Genomic DNA, 22,323 nt, shown 5'->3' with positions numbered 1-22,323 from the left:
CTGCAGCAAAAATAGTGGTTGTACCTCTAGTCGGTCGCGATGTATCAATCGCAACCGCAGGTACCATCTCTTTTACAAGGCGCAGGTATTTTTTTTTACAGTCACAGGGATTCGAACAAGGCAAAAATTCAAGTTAATTACTATCTAGACCACTAAGCTATTCTATCTACAGATCTGTTATAGAAGGGCAGTCTTTCCTGCCTTATATAGTGTTGCGCGCGGCCGCACGGACTGGTACTGCGGCACCCATTGGCACCTGCGGGCACCTCTGGCACCTGTAAGGCACCTATGCGGCACCCACCTGGCACCACTTGGCACCTTTTGGCACCTTTGGCACGGTGCCGGCACCTCTTGGTACGTGCCAGGCACCTATGTTACGGTGCCGGCACCGTGCCGGCATGGTGCCAGCCGACCTCGTTTTCTACTACTGGGGGTAAATGATAGGGATTGGCTGCTCTATCCTGTCAGTCTCCATCCCTTGCATCTATACATTGCGTTACTACAGTTGCAATGGTAAAAGTCAAAGACCTGATCGAGACGAATACGGCTGAGAGTCACCTTGATGTCGCTGTCACATGTTGAATCCGTGTACACGTAAGCAAGTCGTGATGATGCAGAGCCTGGACAACAAGACACCAGTGGTGGTGGCAAATACTACAACTCGTACATGCTTCTGCCGGGTGAGACAGAGGTTTGAGATGACTACTACTAGTACATGTATTCGCCAGCAGGAAGCAAACAAGCTTCGTCTCCCTGCATTCATGTGGCTCTGGCAAGCAAGACACTCACATGATATTACCCGAATGCTGTGTAACCGCTCGACCGGGATATATATGTAGCGGCCGTTTGATCTTCACAGAACTCAGGAGACGCGTGTTAGTCGACAAACTAGGGGACAGCCCAGTCTGTTGCCACGAAGCCTAGTTTGCTTGATAGGTAGCGGGCTGGAAGTGGATGGACAACTCTTTTGCTTCAGCATTCGCCACAGCCCGGGCATCGACTAGGTAGATAGCTGTGTCCAGGCACCCCCTGGATCGTATTCTGTCAGAACTCAGGAGCCGCAGCAACAAGTATTAGCAATGTAACCCCCAATACTATAGTCTACAGCTTGTTGTTCTGGAGGATTCAGAGTTGGGTGGCATGCACACGTGGACGAGCCAATGGGCACATGCCAGCACTTGCGGCTCTTTTTGCCAGCATGGATGCTGCGCTGTCACGAGCCAAATCACAGACAAGAGACAGGACATGTCACTTCCATTCATGCTTCACTTTCTGACTGCACTGATATGCCTGGTGAACATTGCGAGAATGATATCACTGGAGAGAAAGGAGAAAAGAGAAGAGGAAACCCTCCCAGTACCTGCATCTTGACCTGAGCTGGCACCGCATGATAAAATGCTCCGCTTCTTCGGGAACAGGGCCACCTCAGACACGCAGCCGCAGGAATTGAAAATCGCCCCCCCATTAGCCCCAACTTTTCCAGCAGGCTTCAGGCGCCGCACAGGCCACTGCCAGGTGCATCCCTGCCCCAACCATCCACTGCAGGTGGCCCCGGCCCTTCTGTAATTCAGCGCCGCCTTGCTATTCGCTGTTTCGCCAGCGGCCCAGCTCCGCGGCTCCGCTGTTTCGAATGACGAACCAGGCGAGAAACAGCACGACCAAGCCAAGCCAATCTGTTAACAGCCTTGCTGGGACTTCCATCGTCCATCAGCCAGGGACAAGCTTCAATCCTCGCTCTCCTCACGCCAGAGACGCCAATTGCCTCGTCTCGCACCCGGTTCACTGCCAGGAGCCCTCGAATATTTGATATCTTACGCAGTCGATACACGCGCCACAGAAACTCACCCATCGCCGCTTTGACTCGACAAACTCCCGTCGCCAAGCTTTGCGCCGCCCGCGCCTTGGGGGGGGGAGGCGCCCGAACCGACAGGGACCTTGGGGAAGACATTAGGAGGAGACCGCCCACGAGCCGACAGTCGACCCGACACGACACGATACGACACGACACGACAGTTGACACGACAGTTGACACGCAAGTTGACACGCAAAGACAAAACCTCCCCGCCGACTCGCCGCCACGCATCGCCGCCATGCCCAACTCCCTGGACCGAGCCGTGCGCTTCTCGGGCGGCAGCGACGACGACGAGGCCGCCGCCAACCTGGCCATGCAGAGCCTCAAACACGCCCTGCCCGAGGCCGAGGACGAGGACTCGTCGCCCGAGTCCAACGGCGCCGACCTGCACCACGCCATCGAGCGGCACGACGACCTGGGCTCGCTCAGCAGATACGCAGATGCCCCCAACGGCCTCACCGGCTCCCTGAGCTCGCTACCGCCCGCCTCCCACATCAACGGCGGGCCGCCGCCCAAGGCCCCGAGGCCCAGCGGCGGCGAGGCCGACGCGCCCTATCTCCAGCGGCCCATGGGGCCCATCCGGACGCCGTCCAACACGTACAACCCGGCCAACTCGCGCAAGCCCGCCGCCCCCCAGCCGCAGCCGTCCTTCTCGGAGTCGGCCCGGTCCTCGTCCAAGACGCGCCCGCGCCAGAGCGACAGCCGCTTCCGCGCCCAGGAGCGGGCCTATGTCCAGACGCTGCGCCAGGGAGGCTACACGGGCGAGTACTTTAGCCAGTTCCAGCCGCAGAACGGCAACGACTCCGACTCGGAGGGCGAGACCCCGTCGTCCGAGGGCCCCTTTGACGACCGCCTCGACCAGCAGGAGACCATCATGTTCTACGGCAACGACGAGATACAGCCGACCGAGGAGGACATTGCCATTCCCGAAAACCGCGAGAGGCTCGAGTGGCACAGCATGCTCGAGGCCGTCCTGACGGGAGACGTCGTCCGGCAGGAGAAGAAGCGCCTCATCAGCGCCACCGACACAACCGCCAACAGGGCAACCTACAGGCAGGAGCTGTGGCTCGAGCTCCGCGCCGAGTCGTGCGGGCGCAGGGTCCCGGTCCAGAAGCGCATGGTCGAGGACGGCCGCGCCATGGTGGACAAGCTGCTGGACGACGTCATCAACTTCGAGGTCAAGGGGACCCTCGAGGCCGGGAAGCCGCCGTTTGAGCAGGTCAAGGACGTGGTCAAGAAGATTGAAAAGTGCCAGAGCATGTACCCCTCGTGGAACGCCCTCGTGGCGGAGCACAAGTCGGCCGTCTCCCCGCAGTTTCTGGAAGCCTACGAGGCCATCATGTCGTGGTACAACACCAACGAGATGATCAACACCGAGCTCGCCATCCTCAAGAAGTGGGTCGGCAACGACGAGCTCGACTTCTCCCGCACCAAGCAGCGGTCCCCGGCCGTGGACGGCATCACCACGGACGAGACCTCGTTCCTCGACAGGCTGATGAAGGAAGACGGCCTCCAGTCGCTGTACAACGAAAACGCAAAGGTCATCCTCAAGGGCGACCTGGTCCAGTGGGGCATGCTGATGCCCATCTCCCACGTCATCAAGAAGGCCAAGGAGACGCTGATTCGCAACTCGATCCCGTTCCAGAAACGGCACCTGCCGCCGTACCTGGACGAGCTGCTGACGCTCATCAGCTTCCCGTCGCGCCTCATCGAGGAGATCACCAAGACGCGGCTGGCGTATGCTCGGAAGGTTAAGGAGACGGCCCAGCAGAACCCGCTGATGCAGGATCAGATGATTTCCCAGTTCCAGCTGCTGCTGCAGTTCGCCATCCGCATCAAGACGGAGTACCTCGAGATCGAGAAGCCCGAGCCCGGCTGGGACCTGCCCCCCTGCATCGACGAGTCCTTTGACCAGGTGGCGCTCGAGGCGCTCAAGTACTACTTCAAGATGCTCAACTGGAAGCTCAGCGGCAACAAGAACACGTTCAAGGAGGCCGAGCTGCTGTTCCAGGAGTGGGACTTTGCCAACGACATCGGCGGCTCCCTCCACCGCGGCAACATTGAGGTCGCCGAGCAGTTTAGTTCGCTGACGTTCAAGGCGCTCAACAGGCTGAGCACGACGTTCGAGCGGGAGCTGCAGATCAAGCCCAAGGAGAGCGCGGCGGACATGAGCAAGCGGTACAAGGCCGCGCTCGACTCGGTCCGCGTCCGCCAGCGGATGCTGCAGCGCTTCTCCCGCATGCTGAGCGAAAACTACGAGCACGCGTGCGACTTTAGCATCTCGCTGCCGCCGGACCAGATGCAGCTGTTCTACGACCACCTGGTGGCCTCGGGCCACTTCCACGTCGACACGCACGGCGTCTTCGAGACGCTGGGCATCTACCTGATAGCGTCGCCCGAGATGCGCGACCGGCTCGACGACGTCCAGGCCATGCTGGCCATCACGTCCGCCGACCGCTTCCCCGACGACTCGGGCGACCAGTACATCCTCATCCTGCGGCCCGAGGACCCCTTTGTGTGGATCGGCGAGGTGGCGGACGTGCTGATCAAGGAGCAGAACATCGACCTCAAGCGCGGGCAGATCCGGCTCTGCACCACGAGCAGCAGCGCCATCGCCCACGCCCGCCGGACCTTTCTCGACGCCATCGACATGCACATTGACCTGCTGCAGGAGTCGCGCTCCAACATCCACAAGGTCAACACGCGGCTCACCGAGATCCGCCGCGTCGCCTACAAGCTGTCCAACACCTTCATGGACAGCGTCGAGATCATCCGGAGGCAGACGCAGGGCAAGGACTGCCAGGAACTCATCCAGACGTGCTTCATCTTTGCCACCGAGTTCGGCCAGCGCTCGCTGCTCTACATGGACAGCAACCGCCGGCAGATGAACAACCTCAAGCTGACCAAGCTGGCCCTGGACTGGGTCAGCTTCATCTGCGACGACTGCGTGGCCTCGGACCGGCGGACGTTCCGCTGGGCGGTGCTCGCCCTCGAGTTCGCCATGGGCATGACGCGCGGCCGCCACATCCTGGCCCTGGGCGAGGAGGAGTACGAGCGGATCCGCGCAAAGGTCGGCGGCTGCATGTCGGTCCTCATCTCGCACTTTGACATCATGGGCGCGCGCTCCAGCCTGGCCGCCCAGGCGGAGAAGGAGCGCATCGAGAATCTCGTGAGCCAGTTTAGGAAGGACAAGAACAAGATGCTCGACGACGACGAGGCCACCATGAGCGTCACCGAGCAGCGGCTGGAGAAGCTCGCCCGCGTCGACGAGTTCCGGGAGGGCAAGGAGGCCGAGCGGCGGGCGCTGGGCCGCGTGCTGGAGACGACCAACGAGGCCGACCGGTCGCTGGCCTACCTGTCGGCGTCGGCCACCAACGTCACGGTGCGATGGCAGCAGGGCCAGTTTGTGGGCGGGGGGACCTTTGGCAACGTGTACGCCGCTATGAACCTGGACACGGGCCATCTGATGGCGGTCAAGGAGATTCGACTGCAGGACCCCAAGCTGATCCCGACGATTGCCGAGTCGATCCGCGAGGAGATGCGCGTGCTCGAGGTCCTCGACCACCCCAACGTCGTGTCATACCACGGCATCGAGGTCCACCGAGACCGCGTCTACATCTTTATGGAGTTTTGCTCTGGCGGTTCCCTCGCCAACCTGCTGGAGCATGGTCGCATCGAGGAGGAGGAGGTCATTATGGTGTATGCGCTGCAGTTGCTTGAGGGTCTTGCTTATCTGCACGAAAGCGGCATTGCTCATCGCGACATTAAACCAGAGAGTAAGTCACGCCTTCTACCCTCGTCTTATCTCGACATTCGAGCTAACATGCCGTATAGACATCCTGCTGGACCACAACGGCATCATCAAGTACGTAGACTTTGGCGCCGCCAAGCTCATTGCTCGCCAGGGGCGGACAATGGCCGCCGACCTCCACGCCACCAAGCCCAACAAGTCCATGACGGGCACGCCCATGTACATGTCGCCCGAGGTGATCAAGGGCGAGAACCCCGGTAAGGCCGGGGCGGTGGACATTTGGTCGCTGGGCTGCGTCATCCTCGAGATGGCGACGGGCCGGCGGCCGTGGGCCAACCTGGACAACGAATGGGCCATCATGTACAACATTGCGCAGGGCAACCCGCCGCAGCTGCCGACGTCGGAGCAGCTCAGCCCGCAGGGCATCGACTTCTTGATGCGGTGCTTTGCGCGAGATCCTAAGCAGAGATCGTCGGCCATCGAGCTGCTGCAGCACGAGTGGATAATGACCATCAGGAACCAGGTGGTTGAGCCGGCGACGCCGAGCGATGCTAGTGGATCGTCTCAGTCGCCGTTTGTGTCGGCGACGTCGACCAGGAACAGCATTGGGCCGGACGGGTTCTACTGAGCCGCATGAGTCGGCGGCGGAGTAACTCTTTTCATTGGCATAATCCTGTTTCCTCTGTTCCATTCGTCCCTCCGGGTGTTGTGGACTACTTTTTCTTTCTTGTTCATCCTCCTCCTCCCAGCTTCTTGCTTCTTTCGTCTGCATGTGACGAGATGCAAGCGATGGAGTTGTTCAAAAAAAGAGGCGAGTATATGTCGGGAGGATCTGATGCCACTTTTTGCGCGGCATCCATCTTTGGCCTCTTGGCTTTTCTTCTTCTTTTCTTTTTTCCTTTTCTTTTGTGCTATTCTTCTTCAATAGCTTCATTATACGTTTAGGGATAGGGGGAGGAACCGTGTTTATTCTGCTTTATCGATACCTGCGCACAAACATACATACACGAACACGCACACACACAAAGATTTGCATCAGGGATTGAGAGTCTGGAGTTGGTTTGACACTTGACAAAGAAATGCAGACAGCCTTGGCCATTTTTTTGACGGATGATGGGGGTTGGAACAGATGATTGGAGTCTGGGCTGAGAAAGAGCGGGATGAAGAGTCGAACAGGTACCTACTATCAGGAGTTGACTCGCCTGCTACATGACGAGGTTGAGAGAAAAAGAAGGCGACCGAGCTGCTGTTTTCTTTTTGTCTTTTTCCTGTTATATCTTCATAGTCCATCCTCCTGAGAGCGAAATATAAAGTTGCCTGGCGGGAAGCACTGCTGAAAACACCCAACTGAGCAAGACTTTTTTGATGCTACGGCTTGATCTCATTCTCTAGAGGCGCGAGTATAAGGGCAGTGCAGTGCAGTGCAGTGCAGTCCTTGACCTGTATAAGCATGTCAAGTATCTACTCTAGACGCTTACGAAACGGCTGTCAGCGAAATCTGAACGTACGTAATACGGGGCCCAAAGAAGGTCAGTTGATTGCCAACTCATCCGGCATTCCCCTCTCTGTGCGACATTTCCCTTCTCGAGTCCTCCCAATTTGAACTCGTGATCCCAATCAAGTTATTCCAAAGCGACTAAGGTACTTATCAAAGGCATTCACCACCATAGGTGGAAACCCTCGGATCAAGACAAGCAACAAGTATCAGCAAAGTACCGGTGAAGCACCGCATTCGGCCAGCCAAGCCGGCACCCGCCGTCGCGCCTTCCCTCCCCGCAGACCCCACGGCCGGCGTCTTCCGGTTGTGGAGTACTTTGTAAAATGTGGGGCGAGGTGCTTGATTCGCTCGAAGAAAGAGCGGCGAGACAGAACTGGAAAGAAGCGGGCTTTTCGGCAAAGGGAGTCCGATGGATAGATTAGGTAGATAAGGTAGATAAAGCCCGGCTTGTCGCCCAACTTGACTTGTCTTCCTTTTTCTCTCCCTTTTTTTTTTTCCCCTTTTCCCTTTTTCCCCCTTTCTTCTTCTTCTTCTTCTTCTCTTTGGGCGATTCGACATATTCAAGACTGAAACCCCCTTCGCCTTGCTTAGAGTCACTGCTGACGAGGTTGAAGTAAAACTGTTGAGCTTGTGGTTTTGAGCACCTATCTGAATAACCCAACCAAAGCAACCAACACCACCCAAGGGGCTAACTCAAGTAAAAAGCCTTGGACGCTTTGAGCTTGGACCTCATCAAAAGGATATATATATATATATACATATATATATAAAAGGGTTTCAGGCCTTCCACAATGTCCACCCCGCCCATCCTCTCCGGCGCAGACGAAGCCCAAATCGCATCCACCTGCGCCGCCATAGGCATCTCCGTCAGCGAATTCAGCGAGCTGCGGCGTCGCGCGACGGCAGCCAAAGCGACGGCGTACTGTCGGTACAGCCGGTTCCGCGTGGGCGCGACGCTGCTCTGCACTGCTCCCGAGAACGACGCCGCTGCTGCTGCTGCTGGAGAAGGAGGACAAGACGACGACGAGGTGGTGGTTGGCCTTGTTCGCGGACCGGGGAGGACGGTTTATGTGCCGGGCGCCAACGTGGAGAACGCGTCGTATCCGGTGGGAACGTGTGCCGAGCGGGTGGCCCTGGGGACGGCGGTGACGAGCGGCATCAGGACCTTTCGGGCGATTGCCGTGGCGACGGATATCAGTCCGCCGGCGAGTCCTTGTGGCATGTGCAGGCAGTTGTGAGTTTGCTTTCCTCTCTCTCTTTTTCTTTGGAGATGTTTATTCGGGTGGTTGGGTTGGGTTGGGTTGGGCTGGGCTAGAGGGTCATGCAAGGGGGGGTGGTGACGGGGATGAGGATGAAGAGGGCGAGAGCTGCGTACAGGGGGAGAGGGGAGGCTGGCAGAGAGATGGCAAGTCAGGAGAGAGAGAGAGAGAGAGAGAGAGAGAGAGAGAGAGAGAGAGAGAGAGAGAGAGAGAGATGAAGGTGGCTTCGGAAAGGACTGAACAACTGAACTGACGGGGGATCAACATGCAGCATCCGCGAGTTTTGCACCATGAAGACGCCCATCATCATGTTTGACAAAAACTCCGACTACGTTGTCATGACGGTGGACCAGGTACGATGCGTCCAACTATCTCCCTTGCTTTTTTGCATCCCGCCTTGCTTTGCTTTGCTCTGCTTTCTTTCTTGTTTTGTTCCCACGGCACATTCAGCTGCCGTGGAACACAATCCATGTTTCTCCCCCTCTCTCCAAATCTCCCAGTACAATTGGCTAACGCATCGGATATTTTTTTCTGATTCTCTCTCCCTGCAGCTCCTCCCAATGTCTTTCGGTCCAGACGCTCTGCCGCCTCCTGGTGCCCCGGGAGTCCACTAATCGGTTTGATTGATTTGACATGTTTCAGCCACTGTGCCACATTTTCTAGTAGTATTGGCGCGGGTTGGCTGTATGCAAGGGAGTCCGGGGGAGGCGGGTGGGCATTGCGGCGGTGGGCGGTGGGCGGTATCACCGGGTAGCACAGGGTTTAATTTCACGATGCATGCATGTCTCTGAAAGGAAGGAGTGATGTGTTGTTCTATTACTCGATTCAAGCTTTGTTTATCTTGCATTTGGGGTAGCTGGATATGAATCATGGTTATTTATTTGGATATTGATAGCGAGACAAGGGGGTTAATCGCACACGATGCATGTCTGGGAAGACAATTTCCACAATGCGAGAATACTTCGTTGACCGGCTGCAGGGAGACTTGGTACAATGGGGGACGTGCTTGAGACAGGCCCTATATTTGATTCAGCTTGAAAAGTATCCTGGATAGAACAGGGAGGTTATCGCAGAGTTAATCTTGGTGAAAGTTGACAGCGTAAACAAACCCTGCAAGACTCAAAACGAACTGGTCAAACTCCATGAGTCCATCCATCGACACGTCTAATCGTCAGGTCCTTGACTGAACCATTGCAGTTGAGTATCGCCCCCGGAGAGCTTGATCATAATATGTAGAATATCGTATGTATTATCTATATATCTCAAATTAAAGTGGATGAAAAGAAGAAAAAAGGAAGAAAGAATCAACAAAAAGGCACTGCAGCACAGACACAGCTTCATCCACTTTGTAGCACATTATCCATCCTTATTCTCTTCCCGTATGTGACATGAGGAGCCATTTTACTCATCGCAGTCGTCAGTGACACCAATGTTGACCCCAGTCGGCGTAGGCACAGCCGGGACCGTCGCGTAAGGCGTGGTGCTGGACGGGCGAGGCAGCGTCGCAAAGGTAGTGGGCACGCCCTGCGAGACAAAGGGCACGCTCGACGAGGCGCCAGCACCGCCGCCAGGGGCGGAAGACGACGATGACCGCGCGGAGCTGATGGCGGGCAAGCTCGAGGCGGCAGGGGTGGGGGTCGTGGCAGTGGGAGTGCCCGCGCTGGGGCCCGTGGCGGTGGGAGTGCCCGCGCTGGGGCCCGTGGCGGTGGGAGTGCCCGCGCTGGGGCCCGTGGGCGTGACAGCCAGGACGGGCGGGATGATGAGGTCGTCATCGTCGCAGTCATCATCACCACCGATGATGGGCGTGGGAAGGGCGGTCGGGCTGCTCGACGCGGCCGGGGTGGGAGTAGTAGGCGTGCCGGACGTGGTGGAGTGGTCGTTGAAGGCGCCGCCAGGCACCGAAAAGGAGAACGAGGACGAGACGCTGAGGCCGGTAGGACTGGGCTGGAAGGGCACGACATCGGTGGGGATGTCTGCAGGGAGGCTGCTCGACAGGCTGGAGGCGGTGCCGGTGACGCTGGAAGCAGTGACACTGGGAGTGAGGCCGGTAGCGGTGCCGGTGCTGCTGGTCAAGCCGGTGGCAGTGCCAGTGTTGGTGTTGGTGTTGGTGCTCGCGGAGACACTGTCGGTGGGATCGCACGGCTCGACGACGTCGCCGGTGGGCAGGACGCCAGTAGGGGTAACCGTGCTGGAAGCAGGGGTTCCCGAAGCAGGAGTGCTGGAAGCGGGCGTGCCCGAGGCGGGAGTGCTCGAAGCAGGAGTGCTCGAAGCAGTGGAGGACACGAGGCCAACGCCAGGGGGCGAGGTCACAGTCTCCAAGATGGGAGTGCCGCTAGACTGAACACCAGAAGTGGAGCTCCTGATGGACGATGTCTCAGTTGACGAAGCGGAGCTGGGAGTGGCACTGGCAGAGGTGGAGGACACTGTAAGGAAAATGATGGGGGTCGAGGCCGCGTTGGATGGGGTGACGGTCGGGATGACGCCGGTGAGGCTGGGCTCAAAGTCATCGTCATCATCGCAGTCGTCAGGGTCAGGGAACGCGGGGACTGTGGGAATGATGGGCGTCGAGGTGCCGACGGAGGCGGACGACGTGAGGAACTGGCCGCCTGGGGGACCAGACGACGTGGACGAAGTAGCCGAGCTGGTGGCGGAGCTGGTGGAAGAGGCAGCCGTCGACGAAGCGGTGGGTGAGACGCCAGATGGGCTGGTGGTCGACGAAGAAGCACCGGTAGAAGACGAGGAGCCGCTGCTGACCGTGCTGGAAGAGGTCAGGAACTGGCCGCCAGGAGGGCTTGAGGTCGACGATGCAGTAGCAGACGTGGACGAAGAACCGGCGGGGGGAGCAGATGACGAGGAGGCGGCAGTGCTAGATGCAGTGACCGTGGTGCTGCTCGTGGTCCCGGAAGAGGTAGAACGGGTAGACACGCTTGCGGTAGAAGACGAGGCACCACTGCTCACGGCGCTGGAGGACGTCAGGAACTGGCCTCCGGGAGGTGCAGACGACGACGAAGCAGCGGTGCTGGAGGCGGTGCGCGAGGTGCTGACTGAGCTACCAGGGGTGGTAGAGCGGGTAGACACCTTTGAAGTGGCAGAAGAGGCAACGCTGCTCACGCTTGCCGACGAAGTCAGGAACTGACCACCAGGAGGCGTCGATGACGAAGCACGGGTGATGGGGGTAGAGCTAGTGGAACGGCTGGACACGATCGGAGTACTGGAGCGAGTAGACACGCTCAGAGTGCTCGGACGAGTAGACACGATCGGAGTGCTAGAGCGAGTAGACACCTTCGACGTAGCAGACGAAGCACCACTGCTCACACTAACCGATGACGTCAGGAACTGGCCTCCAGGAACAGACGACGATGAAGAAGCACGGCCGGTAGGCGTCCCGGAAGACGTAAACTGGCTGTTGCCAGGCCCGTTCGGCGTCTGCGAAGTAGACTGGCTCGGCAAGACATGCGTTGTGCTGCTGCTCGAGCTGACCCCAGAGGAAGAAGGCGTAAGCCCGACAATGGTCTCAGCAGAAGAGGAAGACTGCTGGCCAGCAGGCGGGCTCTGCGACGGCAGGACATATGGGTTCGAGACACTGCTCACGTGCGTCTGCGTGTTGCTCCCGTTCGGCCCCGTCGGCGTCTGAGACGATGACACGGCCTTGGTGGGAGGCGTGGAGGTAGGGGAGGTAGGGGAGGTAGGGGACGCCGGCGTGTTGCCTGTGGGAGTCACGTAGACTGTCGTCTCAACCGTCACCGTGCTGGTGGAGATGATGCTGACGGGGGCGCATGTGGACAGCGCCGCGTGCCTCTCAAGGAAGGCCTTGACTGCCTGGTCAACAGCAAGCTGTTCAGCTTCCGCCTATTAACAAAAGCTTGTCAGTGTCATTTCTTTATCGAAAGAGGTACGGGGTTTGTCCTGCTCACCTTGGGTAAGCCTGATAAGGAGGCGTCCGCCATGGACAGCAGCCCAGAGGCCGCAAGCAATGTGAGCGACCGCATATCGACTAATTATGTGCTATAGAGGCAGAAAGAAAAAAACACACAAAAGAGTGGAAGTTATGGAGGAAGAAGGAGGATATGGACAAGTCAAACAGACGCTGGGAGGAGAGAGCGAGTATATAAAGAGTGGACGGCCTGTCAAGAGATTATGCCGGAGGGCGGCTGGGCATGAGATCAGGTTAACAGAGGCAAGATAGAAGGCCGACTTTTATATCACAACTCCCAGCCCCTGCATGATAAACAATAATGAGTCTGGAACCATATCAGACCCGCGGGATGAGCCCTTGAGAAGCAGGGAGGCCGTCGGATGGGGACCGCATGCAATAGTCCATCACGGTGTACAAGAAAATCAGCCACAGCTGCAGGTGGACGGGCTGCTGGCCGGAAGGTAAAAGTGAATGCGCGCAAGGGAGAGACTTCTCCCTGCTTTGCCCCCAAGCTAAGAACCTGACTGACAATCAGGGGTAACAGCCAGTCAAAGGGCAAAGGGCGGAGGCAAGGACATGGTAAATCAAACACACTTGAAAAAGAGACAAAACTTCACATGTCAGGGACGAACTGAGATTTCACGAAGCCGTTTGATTCATTGTGCCATCGTCTGGCGTAGCTCTTTGTTCTGTGTAGTGTGTTGTGTTGTGTTTTGTGAGCGTGGCTGCTCTGCTTGGGCAGCATCTGTCTGCCATGAAAAGTCCTTGTTGTAAGACGTAGATATGCAAAAGGGTATCCGGACCAGAGACACTCATTTTAAACGCCCGCTGCGTCCCTGGTCGTACAACAAAAACATGACGGGGGTTAAGGAAAATTGACCATCAGAAAAAAGGGTGCGGGAGAAGGTAATATGCGTAAGTGTGTGTCTGTGTCGGTGTGTGCGTGTGTGTGCGTCTCTGTGGCTGCGCCAATCTCCGAAATCTCACAATGCCTGTGTCCCGTGCGCCTGGAAAGTCGAGTGAAACAAAAAATGTCCTTTCCGTACCAAAACCTCCGAGTAGTAAACGAGAGAAAGAAGAAGGGGAATCAGGGGGAAAGAAGCAGGAACAAAAGCTCAATAGAGCCTGCGCACGCTCATATGCAGTCGTCCATGAGAAATATCAAAGCTGCCGCCGGGGCATTTAGTCCTCCCAGATGGTTTCCAGGTCAATGTCGCCACGCCGTTCAGCGCCGCAGACGCTCCACCGCTTCCGCTTGTCTTTGGAGCCAAAGGCCATTGTGCGACCACGGGCTGGCAGATCCAGGCTGCCCCGTCCTTTTGCGTCCGATGTGTCTCCGGCCTCCGACATTTCAGCTGCGGCCTTGAGCTGGGCCTGCTTCTCAGCTTCGAGAGCTGCCTCCTCCGCATCGGGCGAGTCCGGGATGGTTTCCAGGCTCGAAATACTAGGACTACGCGACCTCAATGACGTGGGTGTGGAGGGGACCGAGGAGAGCGCCCCATAGCTGCTAGAGAAGGGGTCGTACGCTCTGTAGAGAGACGACGAGCTCGATGTTGGTGTGGTGGGCAAGTTTGGGAGAGAGCCGGTGCTCGACTGGGCGTAATTCCTAATCGGCGACGAGGTTCGACGGGCCCGAGTCAAGGTTCCATTGGCTGAGACACCCAGGACAGGAGAGCCGCTCCTGTCGGCAGGCACTCGATCGTGGTCAAGAACTGACGTTCGTACAGGAGACGTCATGGGAAACGACTCGTCCACTGGCTTCCGCGGCGTGCGTACTCGGCTCGGCGACTGCGCCGGGCTGGCTGGGCGAAACTGGGGAGAGTAGAGCAGATGACCGGAGCCAGTGACGCCAGGCATGGACTGGGTGCGGCCCATGGGCGCGGCGCCAATGCTAGCAGCGGACCGTGACCGAACATGAGTGCTGCCAGTGAGAGGAGAGGTCGTTCGGGGCCGATAAGGCAAGGGGGTCCATGAGAAGGAGCTTGTCGAGGTTGGGCTTGGATCGGTGCTCCTACGCAGGTTGGGTGGTTTTCTGGCCATGTCGAGATCGAGCGTGGAAAGCGTATGTGGTCCGTTGACACGAGACTTGGGCGTCGGGACGGCGCGAAACTCCTCCATGCGCTCCGTCTCAGGAACGGGTTCCATCTTTACGGCCTTTCGACTGTTGCATACGGGGGAGGGTCGCGACCAGAGGGAAACGAGGAGAAGCGGCTGGGAGGGGGGGAAAGCAATCGATGCTGCTGGTGCTTTGGCGATCTGAGACCAGCGCTGGGCTTCCACGTGGGAGATGTTCCGCTCAGCAGAGGTGGAAAGAGAGAGAGAGAGAGAGATCAGGCAACGATGGCGGCGAGCGAGAGAGGAGAATAGGCTGCGCGCGAGGATCTGAAGTCGGGATGTCGTGTTTTTGTGACTCTGGGGCGGGAGAAACGGCGTCAACGCCGGTGGGGAGTCAAAAGTGCGGAGGGTATCAGGTAGGTGGATATTCGCATCCAGGACTGAAGCAGCGCACAGCTGACAAGCGCCCAGAGAGTCGAGCGAGCAATGGCGAAGGGCGTGAGCTTGAGGCGGCAGCCGGGGAAAAGGCGTTGCGCAACGACAATGCAATGGCGGCGAGCCGACCGTCTTTTTCACAGCGTGCGCAGGCCAGTCGGCATTCCTGTCTCCTGAGACTTGGACCTGTTTGGTGAAGGCCGGGGTAGGGGGGCGGAGGGGGACAAAATAAACAGCGGCCTCTGCGCCCTGCCACGGCTATTCCTAAGCAGCGAGCCGCAACCGGGAACACCGCCTGAGTCCGAGATAGCCGGTCGATGGCAGAGCAGCGAGACGAAGGCGAGCCGACGATGCAAGGCGGACGAGGTCGAGGATGAGGCGGGACTGGCCGGGGGGGGCGGAAGAGGAGCAGAGAAGAAGAAGAAGAAGAAGAAGAGAAGTTGGTTGGTTGCGAGGTGAGAATAAAGTAAAGGTGAGAGGAGGGAAAAGAAGGGTCTAGTACTCCGTGGTCCTTTGCGCCTTCTTCGACTCGACGTCGGACCTGCCTTGTCGAATTCGGCTGCCTGTATCGAGCAGGTGGGCGTTTGTTAGCGGTGCTAAGCCTGTAGAGGTACATACCTACGGTCCCGGCTGTCACTGCTAGACTGTCACTGTCGCCGTCGCTAGCAAGTACCTCCGATCGCTAACCGGCCACCATTGAAGGTCCATGGATCGAAGTGCAGCGGTACGGCGCTCGTCCACTCGCCGTTGCAGGGCGCGCATGTCACTGTCACTGTCACCGCAGCCCCCCCGGGCATGTGCGTGGCGCTGCGTCTCCGCGCCACTGAAAGCCCGCCGTTTTTTCTTTTTTCTTTCTCTTTTTTTTCCCCCTCGCCTGCGACGACAAAAAAAAAAAAAAAAAAAAAAAAAAAAAAAAAAAAAAAAAAAAAAAAACCCGGTTGAGGTCAAGTGCCTCTAGTATTCCTCGCGCCGCAGCCCGGCGCTCCTCCGGCAGCCAACCAAGCGCCGCCGTCCAGGGCACGTCCATGCGCTGGGCCAGGCAAACAAGCCCCCTAACGACGCTCCCCGGCATTTCACCTTCAGGTCATGCAGGACCAGCGCGGCGCTCTGGTTGGTGCTCTATCGGACCTCCACGCCGCCAAACCAACTCCAACTCGGTCCATGTGCATCGCATCCATACATACCGCTTTGATATGTATGTACAGTACATGCTCCTGCAGCCTGTTTGCGTGCATCCAGCATGTATCGAAACACCACTTCCACCAATGACCAACTTGCCTTTCCTTACATACAGCATGTCGCCCCCCCCCCCCCTCCTCTCTCACTCCTCATTTCCCCCATCATCATTCTTCCAGTAGATCTTTTGCTCTGCATCGCGTCCGACCACGCGCCGCTTCGTTCAGTCGAAGCTTTACCCGGCCAATCAGCTGCCCCAGACCGCATGACTCGCCCTCGTCTGCCAACCAACCCCCCCATAGGCCGACGAAGCAAAAAAGGACCCTGAACTGATCATTGTCCAATCTGCAGCAGCACCGACAATCACGCTGATCCCCATTGCTTAAAGAAGGAGAACAGAGAGGAATGAGAGGAGAGAGAAAAACACATTTTGCCAACGCCTCGTTGCGTCCAGGCAAACGCCAATCCCGCCACCGGAGCTGTCAAGGGGGGGGAAAGGGCGTCTGAGCTAACGTGAACATACAATAGAAGAGAAGAAATCTCGGCTTTTCCAGACGCCCAAGGCTTGGGCTAGCACTACTAGCCTCGCCAGAGGAGGGATGTTTCTCTTGACTCGCTGCAACTGCTCTCTGCAAGCTGACAAGCTGCCGTTGGGAGGAGACGTATGTACAGAAAAAGCCATAATAATCAATCAATGGTTTGAGCCTCGCCACTACGGTGAGTCCGGCCGAATGAAACGAACAAGTATTACGGCCTTTCTGTTCCCACATCCGTACATACCTTGCCGCAACGACCACATACCGAAAAATCACCTTCCGAGCTTGTCGCCGTCTCACTCGGGCTGGTGCACAAGGCCAGCCACGAGGCGTCAAGAACCCAAAGAGCAGCCAGCAAGTCTATGAAAAAGAGGGAGGGAATCATGCCCAGCCCTCTCTTGCTAGTAGTATTTTTTCTTCCCCGTGCATTTTCGACGTCCCTACCGGCAAAACTCTACAGCCTCATGCTGTGTGTCCCGGGACAAATGCCCCGTTCATGCGGAGCACTGTAGAACAACCCAAAGTACACCCATGATATCAGACTGCGCTGCTTTGAAGTGATGTGAAGATCGAAATGAGGCTTTTTGTCTGCATATGCCGTTCTGAGTATGCACGTTGTCACGAGCTCACTGCAGGCATGCCGTATGTATGTAGATGCAGATGCAGACAGTACATATGCATGCAGAGAAATGGAGATTTCTCCTCGTCTTTTCACAGAATCCTATCTGCACTTTTGCGTCCAAACCAAGGCGCATGCATGGCTACCTTACAAATTACCAACCAGGAGATGAAGATTGCATACATGCTCTATCTTCCCAAGATATCGATAATTTCTTCATCACATGCTCCCCATAGAGATGTCCAAGCAGATCAGAGTCGTTGCTGCTACGGAGCTACCCTACACATGCAATGCGAAACAAACGGGAAACCTATCAAATCTCGTCTTTCGGGAGAGGCGAAGAGAGATGAAACAGGTGCAAAGACACATCCAAGTCAGCAAATGATCAACCATGCATAGACCAAACACATCACATGCCAGAGATGAACCCAACATACAGCCACGCCCAAACCCCAGGGCGACGGCAAATTGTCAGTCTGTTGTTCTCTTAAAGAGTATATCATATGGATTTTACTCTACTGATGGGCTTTGTCCGTTCATTGCGAGAATCTCAAGTTCAACTGCGGCAAATGGAAAGTAAAACGCTGCGTAATGTTTTGCTGCGCACCAACTCAAACGCTAATGGCATCTTCCACCTTGACATCATCCTGCCGAATCGGCAGCTCTCCCTGTAGCATCCCCTGCCCAGGCGCCTTCGACTCGGTCTTTGTCCCGTTCCCGTTGATCTCGCCAGAGTGCCTGAGGTGCCGATACACCTTGACCGAGCCATCCTGCCCGGCCGTCACCATGGTCTCGCCGTGCACGTCCACCCAGAAGCACACCCCCTCGTGACCATGCACCCGCTGCAGCACCTCCTTGCTCTTGACGTCCCAGAGTAAAACATCGCCGTCCTCGCTCGCAGACGCGATGAACGCCTCGCCGTCCAGGACGCCAAAACAGCCCCCAATGGCGAAGCTCTTGTTGCAATGGCCTTGATACGTCTTCTTGACGCTTCCAGAGACGTAGTCCCATAAGCGGATGCAATTGTCGAGGTTGAACGCGAGGACGAACCGGCCGTTGGGAGAAAAGCAGACATTTGTCACGGCGGGATTATCTTCGTGGACGAGAGTTCGTAAGCACTGGCCGGTCGAGGTGTCCCACACACGGCTGGACAGAAACCATTAGCATGTTGCGAAATCCCATGCCAACTCGTGAATGCACAGTATGCAACAACTTACATCAAGCCATCGGTTGAACAGCTGACAACCAACGTGCCGTCACGACAAAAGTCAATGCCAGATACGGGATCGCTATGGGCAGGCAGACTCCTCATCAACCGCCCAGCCCGCACGTCCCAGAGAAAGACGGCCTCATCATACGACCCGCTCGCCAAGATGTTTCCCTTTGGCGAAAAGGCCAAGCAGTGTATGTAGTTGTGATGCCCTCGCAGAGGCGCCATCTCCTGCCCCGCCTTGCGAGCCGTCGTCTTGGGCCGCCCCGTGACTCGATCCCACAGCCGGATGGCCTTGTCGTCGGAGCCGCTGGCCAGCGTGTTGCTGTCCGGCGTCCACGCCACGCAGCTCACGCCCGCCATGTGGCCGACCAGCGTGTCCATGTGAGCCCCCGTCGCGGCATCCCAGATCTTGACGGTCGCGTCCGCGGACGCAGAGGCGATGAAGCGGCCGTTGGGGGATATTCGAACCTGCGAGACGGCCTTTGTGTGTCCGTGGAGCACCAGGCGCGCCTTGTAGTTTGGCTTGGGCAGTTCCCGCGGGGGAGTGAGCTGCTGTTGCGGTTCTGGAGAAAAGGAATTCGACCTCGACTGGTTCGTGGACGTGGGCGAGCGCGAGCGCTGTCGAGATGGAGGCGTTGCCGCTGGAGACGGCGTCGAGTGTGCAGGTGACTGCGAGCGCGTCCTTGACCCAGAGCTTGACGCTGACCGCGACCTGGGCACCGATTCCGAGGGCGCCCGCGACACAGACTGCGACCGCGAGAAGCCGTTGAGGTACTGCGCCTTTGTTGGGCTCTGGCTCAGGCCGCCGCCGCGCTGCGACACTCGCCTGGGCGGCTGCCGGAAGTCATCAGGGTCTCTGGCGAGGATGTCGGGGGAGCTCGACCGGGGGGACGGGGTGTCGCCGGTTCTCCGCCGCTTGTAGGGCGGCGGCGTGTCTCGCGCCAGCTCGTCGGGAGAGCTCATGATCGTCGGGGCCTCTGTGTGAAGAGGACGAGGCTGAAGCTTGGGAGGCTGTATGCGGTCAAGTGCCTGTAAGGCTCTGAGAATTATTATGGGTCTGTCGCGTCACAGGGGGGTTTTGGCGAATGAGCGCGAAGGGTGTAGGAACTCAAGTACCAGGCACGATGATCTCCTCTTACCTTAGGTACTCTACTCACGAAAGGGGAACTTCACTGTCGTATTACACGATATGTACAAGTAGTATCGTTTGGGGGTTAGATGCCCTCATGAGAGAGATACTCCCGATATCTTCTACGAGTACTACCTACCTAACATTGATGACGTTTATCCGGGCATTGAGTGGCCTGTTCATCCGTCACAGCGTGCAGCTTGTCGAAGTATAGTCGTGACTGTCAATTGCTATCGCCTGCTCATCATCAGAGAGAAGACTGCCGTCATTACAAGTTGCTCCTTGAAGGCCCATGTCTTCGGTACATGCAGAGGGGCCACCTCTGATCTCAGATCCCAGGGCGCATGTGACAGCAACCACACAGATGCAGGGCCCGCCTCCTCCTCGATCTGACGAACACCGATGATCCAAAGCAGAAAATTCTTTCCCCTGCACGCCAACGCTCGCTGTCATTTCTTTCCAAGGATGCTAAATGGTAATTCGGTATCTGTACCTCGGGCTCGAGTCCTGCGGCGGTCTTCATACTGTGTGTGAGGACAGTAAGGTAATAATAAAAAGCGGCGTTTGCCGTGAAACATGTCCCAAGTCCTGGAAGCATTGGGTCGACCCCTGGGCAAGGGCCCTGTGATATCCATTCCCTACAAAACACGCACTGATGGTCACTCTCTTTTTAGATGCAGCAAGATGAAAACTGGGATCATCGGACGATACTGCAATAATATGACATCAGCCCTAGAACACTTCTGATCATCAACGCTTGCTGTTGGAGAGCTCTGTGACGAGCAGGTCTCCAACTACGTATTGTGAACTCGTCAACTCGCATAGGGTGCGTCTCATCTGAGAGAAGCTTCTAATTGCTACATCACTACTTCTCTTTTGCGTAAATTTTTCTTCCTTTTTTTTTTCCCTTTTTTCCCTTGGGGTGTAGCTCGAGCGACAATGTGCGGATACCGCCAATAGAATTCTGTCTAGAAGGGACGGATAGCGAACAAGACGTTTCGCTAGTGCGGACTGTTGCAGATGTCTCACGGTTCGACGGAGCGTCTTTTCTTCTTTTGAATCTGGATCCGTTGAGTCATGGAGGCAACGGGCAGCAGAATCTAGGCTTCTAGAAGCAGTCGGAAGGCAGAATAGACAGAACAACGGACCACAGAACTCGGGGGAAAAGAGAATCAACTGCCGCCATCGTGGGTGGATTCGGGGGGCCTTTGCAAAGATCGTGGCCCAAGGTATTGACGAATGCCGACGCGAATCCACCCTTTGACCTGCCCGAGAGAGAAAGGACAAGAGAAAAGCACGCTGCCGCTCCCTCGCCCGAGATGGTGTGCAAAACTTCCCGAGATGGACGGAGACTACATATGGGGCGCAATACAGGTACGAGAAGCCAAGCTCGTACAGAGAAAGATTGAAAGGTTCTACACACCAGACGCCAAGAAGCTGGTCGCAATCAGGACACTTTCACACCGCCCCCCCTCTCCAATTTCGGCGGGTACCCGAAAGAGGCTCTGGCGATGAAATGAGGCCTCGTACGGGGATGGTCATCCGCCATGCCGCGGATTTAAATGAGGTGGCAGAGAGAGAGAGGAGAAATGGAAAAAAGGGTAAATAAACCACAAGAATAGCACTCCTACTCGTATTCTTCTCTTGTGCGTGTACGGAGTACTACTATTGTAGCTGCTGTGACGGGCGGCCAAGCGTGAGTGGTCGAGCCAGCCCGCGAATCGCCGCCGCACCGAAATGGAAGCGCCCTCAATGCATCTCGTCCGCTTGGTGGGCCAGCCGAGGCGACGGCGAGGAGGCGGTTTCGATAGCTTGTCTTGCTTGTGTGCAGTTGGCATGGGAATCGGGCATTTCCTATTTTAGACGATGGATCAGATTCATCACTATTGATTGCTTGACACGATGACTGATGAATGGGCCGAGATCCATCCGTGACATGCGCCATCCAGGCACAGCAACAAGCCACCATTCAAGTCCCACGAATCACTCTCGCGCTGCAGCTCGAATGTAACCGGCCAGTGGGGGAGCTCCAGGCACCCCGAGCTGGCTAAAATGGCCCCGGACGGCATCGTTGATGCGTCTGACTGTATGTACATAATACGGTACGGTAGGGGCCTTCTGTCGCGCACCAAACGCGTCCAGTCATGGTGGAATATTCACAGGGATGCGGTGCCCGTTGCGATGCAAGTCGAGTTCCAGCGCTTATTACCTGGACGGTCACGGTTGACAAAGAAAGCTTTGACGGCTTGCGACAAGCCACACCTTGATGAGCAATGAGCAGCCCAGCCAGTTTGACGATTGGAGATTGGACGGATTCCGCCTCGTGCATATCGATCCCAGTCTCAACGCCACGGCGGTCTGAGACATCGTGATAGAATGGCCGCTTTGAGCTGTAGCTGAGAGAAGCTGAAGAGAGCTGAGGGCAAGAAACCTGATTTCGAGGCTGACTCTTAGCGCCGGCGGAGAAAGAAGAAAAAGAAGGACGGAATGGAGGGACGAGAAAAGGGTTGCGGCAGCAGCAGTAGCACGACAGAAGGATTTCTCCGTCGTCATCGAGGGACAAATTCTCGCCCGTGATTGCGCGATGCACACCGGACCGACTCTAGCAGCTGTTGGGCTGGCAACAGGAGAAGATCCTCTGCTCTCTTTTTCATCCCTCTGCGGAACTAGGCAAGGTAGGAGACAATGGGTGGCACGCCATCAATCGTCAGCCAGCGACCAACGACGACACGAAGCCAACAATAGCCCTCCTAGGAGCGTATCGAGGCGGAGCACTTTCTTTCCTCTGCACATTCCTGTCACACACATGCTGTAGCTCACCACGACGAGGCAAACACATGCCTGCAGCGATGCCCTGAGATCCATGTAACCAACGTGACGTGGG

General features: G+C 57.0%; 5 protein-coding genes across 5 annotated transcripts; 2 read left to right on the top strand and 3 right to left on the bottom strand.

Moving 5' to 3' along the window:
- Positions 1 to 2,090: 2,090 nt before the first annotated feature.
- On the top strand, positions 2,091 to 6,231 carry TRIREDRAFT_57513 (map kinase; the record flags this gene model as incomplete). Its single annotated transcript, XM_006963430.1, has 2 exons — positions 2,091 to 5,628; positions 5,687 to 6,231. The coding sequence occupies 2 exons, from the start codon at positions 2,091 to 2,093 to the stop codon at positions 6,229 to 6,231; spliced, it is 4,083 nt and encodes a 1,360-aa protein (XP_006963492.1).
- Positions 6,232 to 7,892: 1,661 nt separating this feature from the next.
- Positions 7,893 to 8,713, top strand: TRIREDRAFT_42825 (uncharacterized protein; the record flags this gene model as incomplete). Its single annotated transcript, XM_006963039.1, has 3 exons — positions 7,893 to 8,045; positions 8,130 to 8,335; positions 8,632 to 8,713. Coding segments are annotated over 3 exons (441 nt in total), but the record flags the coding sequence as incomplete, so codon positions are not given.
- A 902-nt stretch (positions 8,714 to 9,615) lies between these two features.
- Positions 9,616 to 12,349, bottom strand: TRIREDRAFT_120823 (cell wall protein; the record flags this gene model as incomplete). The annotated part of the gene is made up of 2 exons (XM_006963226.1): positions 9,616 to 12,209; positions 12,275 to 12,349. 2 exons carry the CDS (start codon positions 12,347 to 12,349, stop codon positions 9,762 to 9,764), a joined length of 2,523 nt encoding a protein of 840 aa, XP_006963288.1. The 3' UTR covers positions 9,616 to 9,761.
- Positions 12,350 to 13,458: 1,109 nt separating this feature from the next.
- TRIREDRAFT_57855 (uncharacterized protein) lies at positions 13,459 to 14,421 on the bottom strand (the record flags this gene model as incomplete). Its single annotated transcript, XM_006963225.1, has 1 exon — positions 13,459 to 14,421. One exon carries the CDS (start codon positions 14,419 to 14,421, stop codon positions 13,459 to 13,461), a length of 963 nt encoding a protein of 320 aa, XP_006963287.1.
- A 3,254-nt stretch (positions 14,422 to 17,675) lies between these two features.
- TRIREDRAFT_46247 (uncharacterized protein) lies at positions 17,676 to 19,330 on the bottom strand. Its single transcript, XM_006963062.1, has 3 exons — positions 19,133 to 19,330; positions 18,315 to 18,928; positions 17,676 to 18,243 (listed from the first exon to the last, which is right to left on the bottom strand). The coding sequence occupies exons 1-3, from the start codon at positions 19,271 to 19,273 to the stop codon at positions 17,709 to 17,711; spliced, it is 1,290 nt and encodes a 429-aa protein (XP_006963124.1). The 5' UTR covers positions 19,274 to 19,330; the 3' UTR covers positions 17,676 to 17,708.
- Between the last annotated feature and the right edge of the window lie 2,993 nt (positions 19,331 to 22,323).

The sequence above is a fragment of the Trichoderma reesei genome (genome assembly GCF_000167675.1).
Source record: "Trichoderma reesei QM6a unplaced genomic scaffold TRIREscaffold_4, whole genome shotgun sequence".
Classification (NCBI taxonomy): Eukaryota; Fungi; Ascomycota; class Sordariomycetes; order Hypocreales; family Hypocreaceae; genus Trichoderma; species Trichoderma reesei.
This window is presented reverse-complemented; position numbering and strand designations above follow the sequence as displayed.

What these genes read in the sequence shown, in the direction of transcription:
- TRIREDRAFT_46247 (XM_006963062.1), bottom strand. Translation starts at nt 19,273, where the DNA reads ATGAGCTCTCCCGACGAGCTGGCGCGAGACACGCCGCCGCCCTACAAG. An exon ending in TCCGGCAGCCGCCCAGGCGA is followed by an intron (nt 18,929 to 19,132) that starts GTGTCGCAGCGC and finishes CCATCTCGACAG; the next exon opens with CGCTCGCGCTCGCCCACGTC. An exon ending in TGTTCAACCGATGGCTTGAT is followed by an intron (nt 18,244 to 18,314) that starts GTAAGTTGTTGC and finishes GTTTCTGTCCAG; the next exon opens with CCGTGTGTGGGACACCTCGA.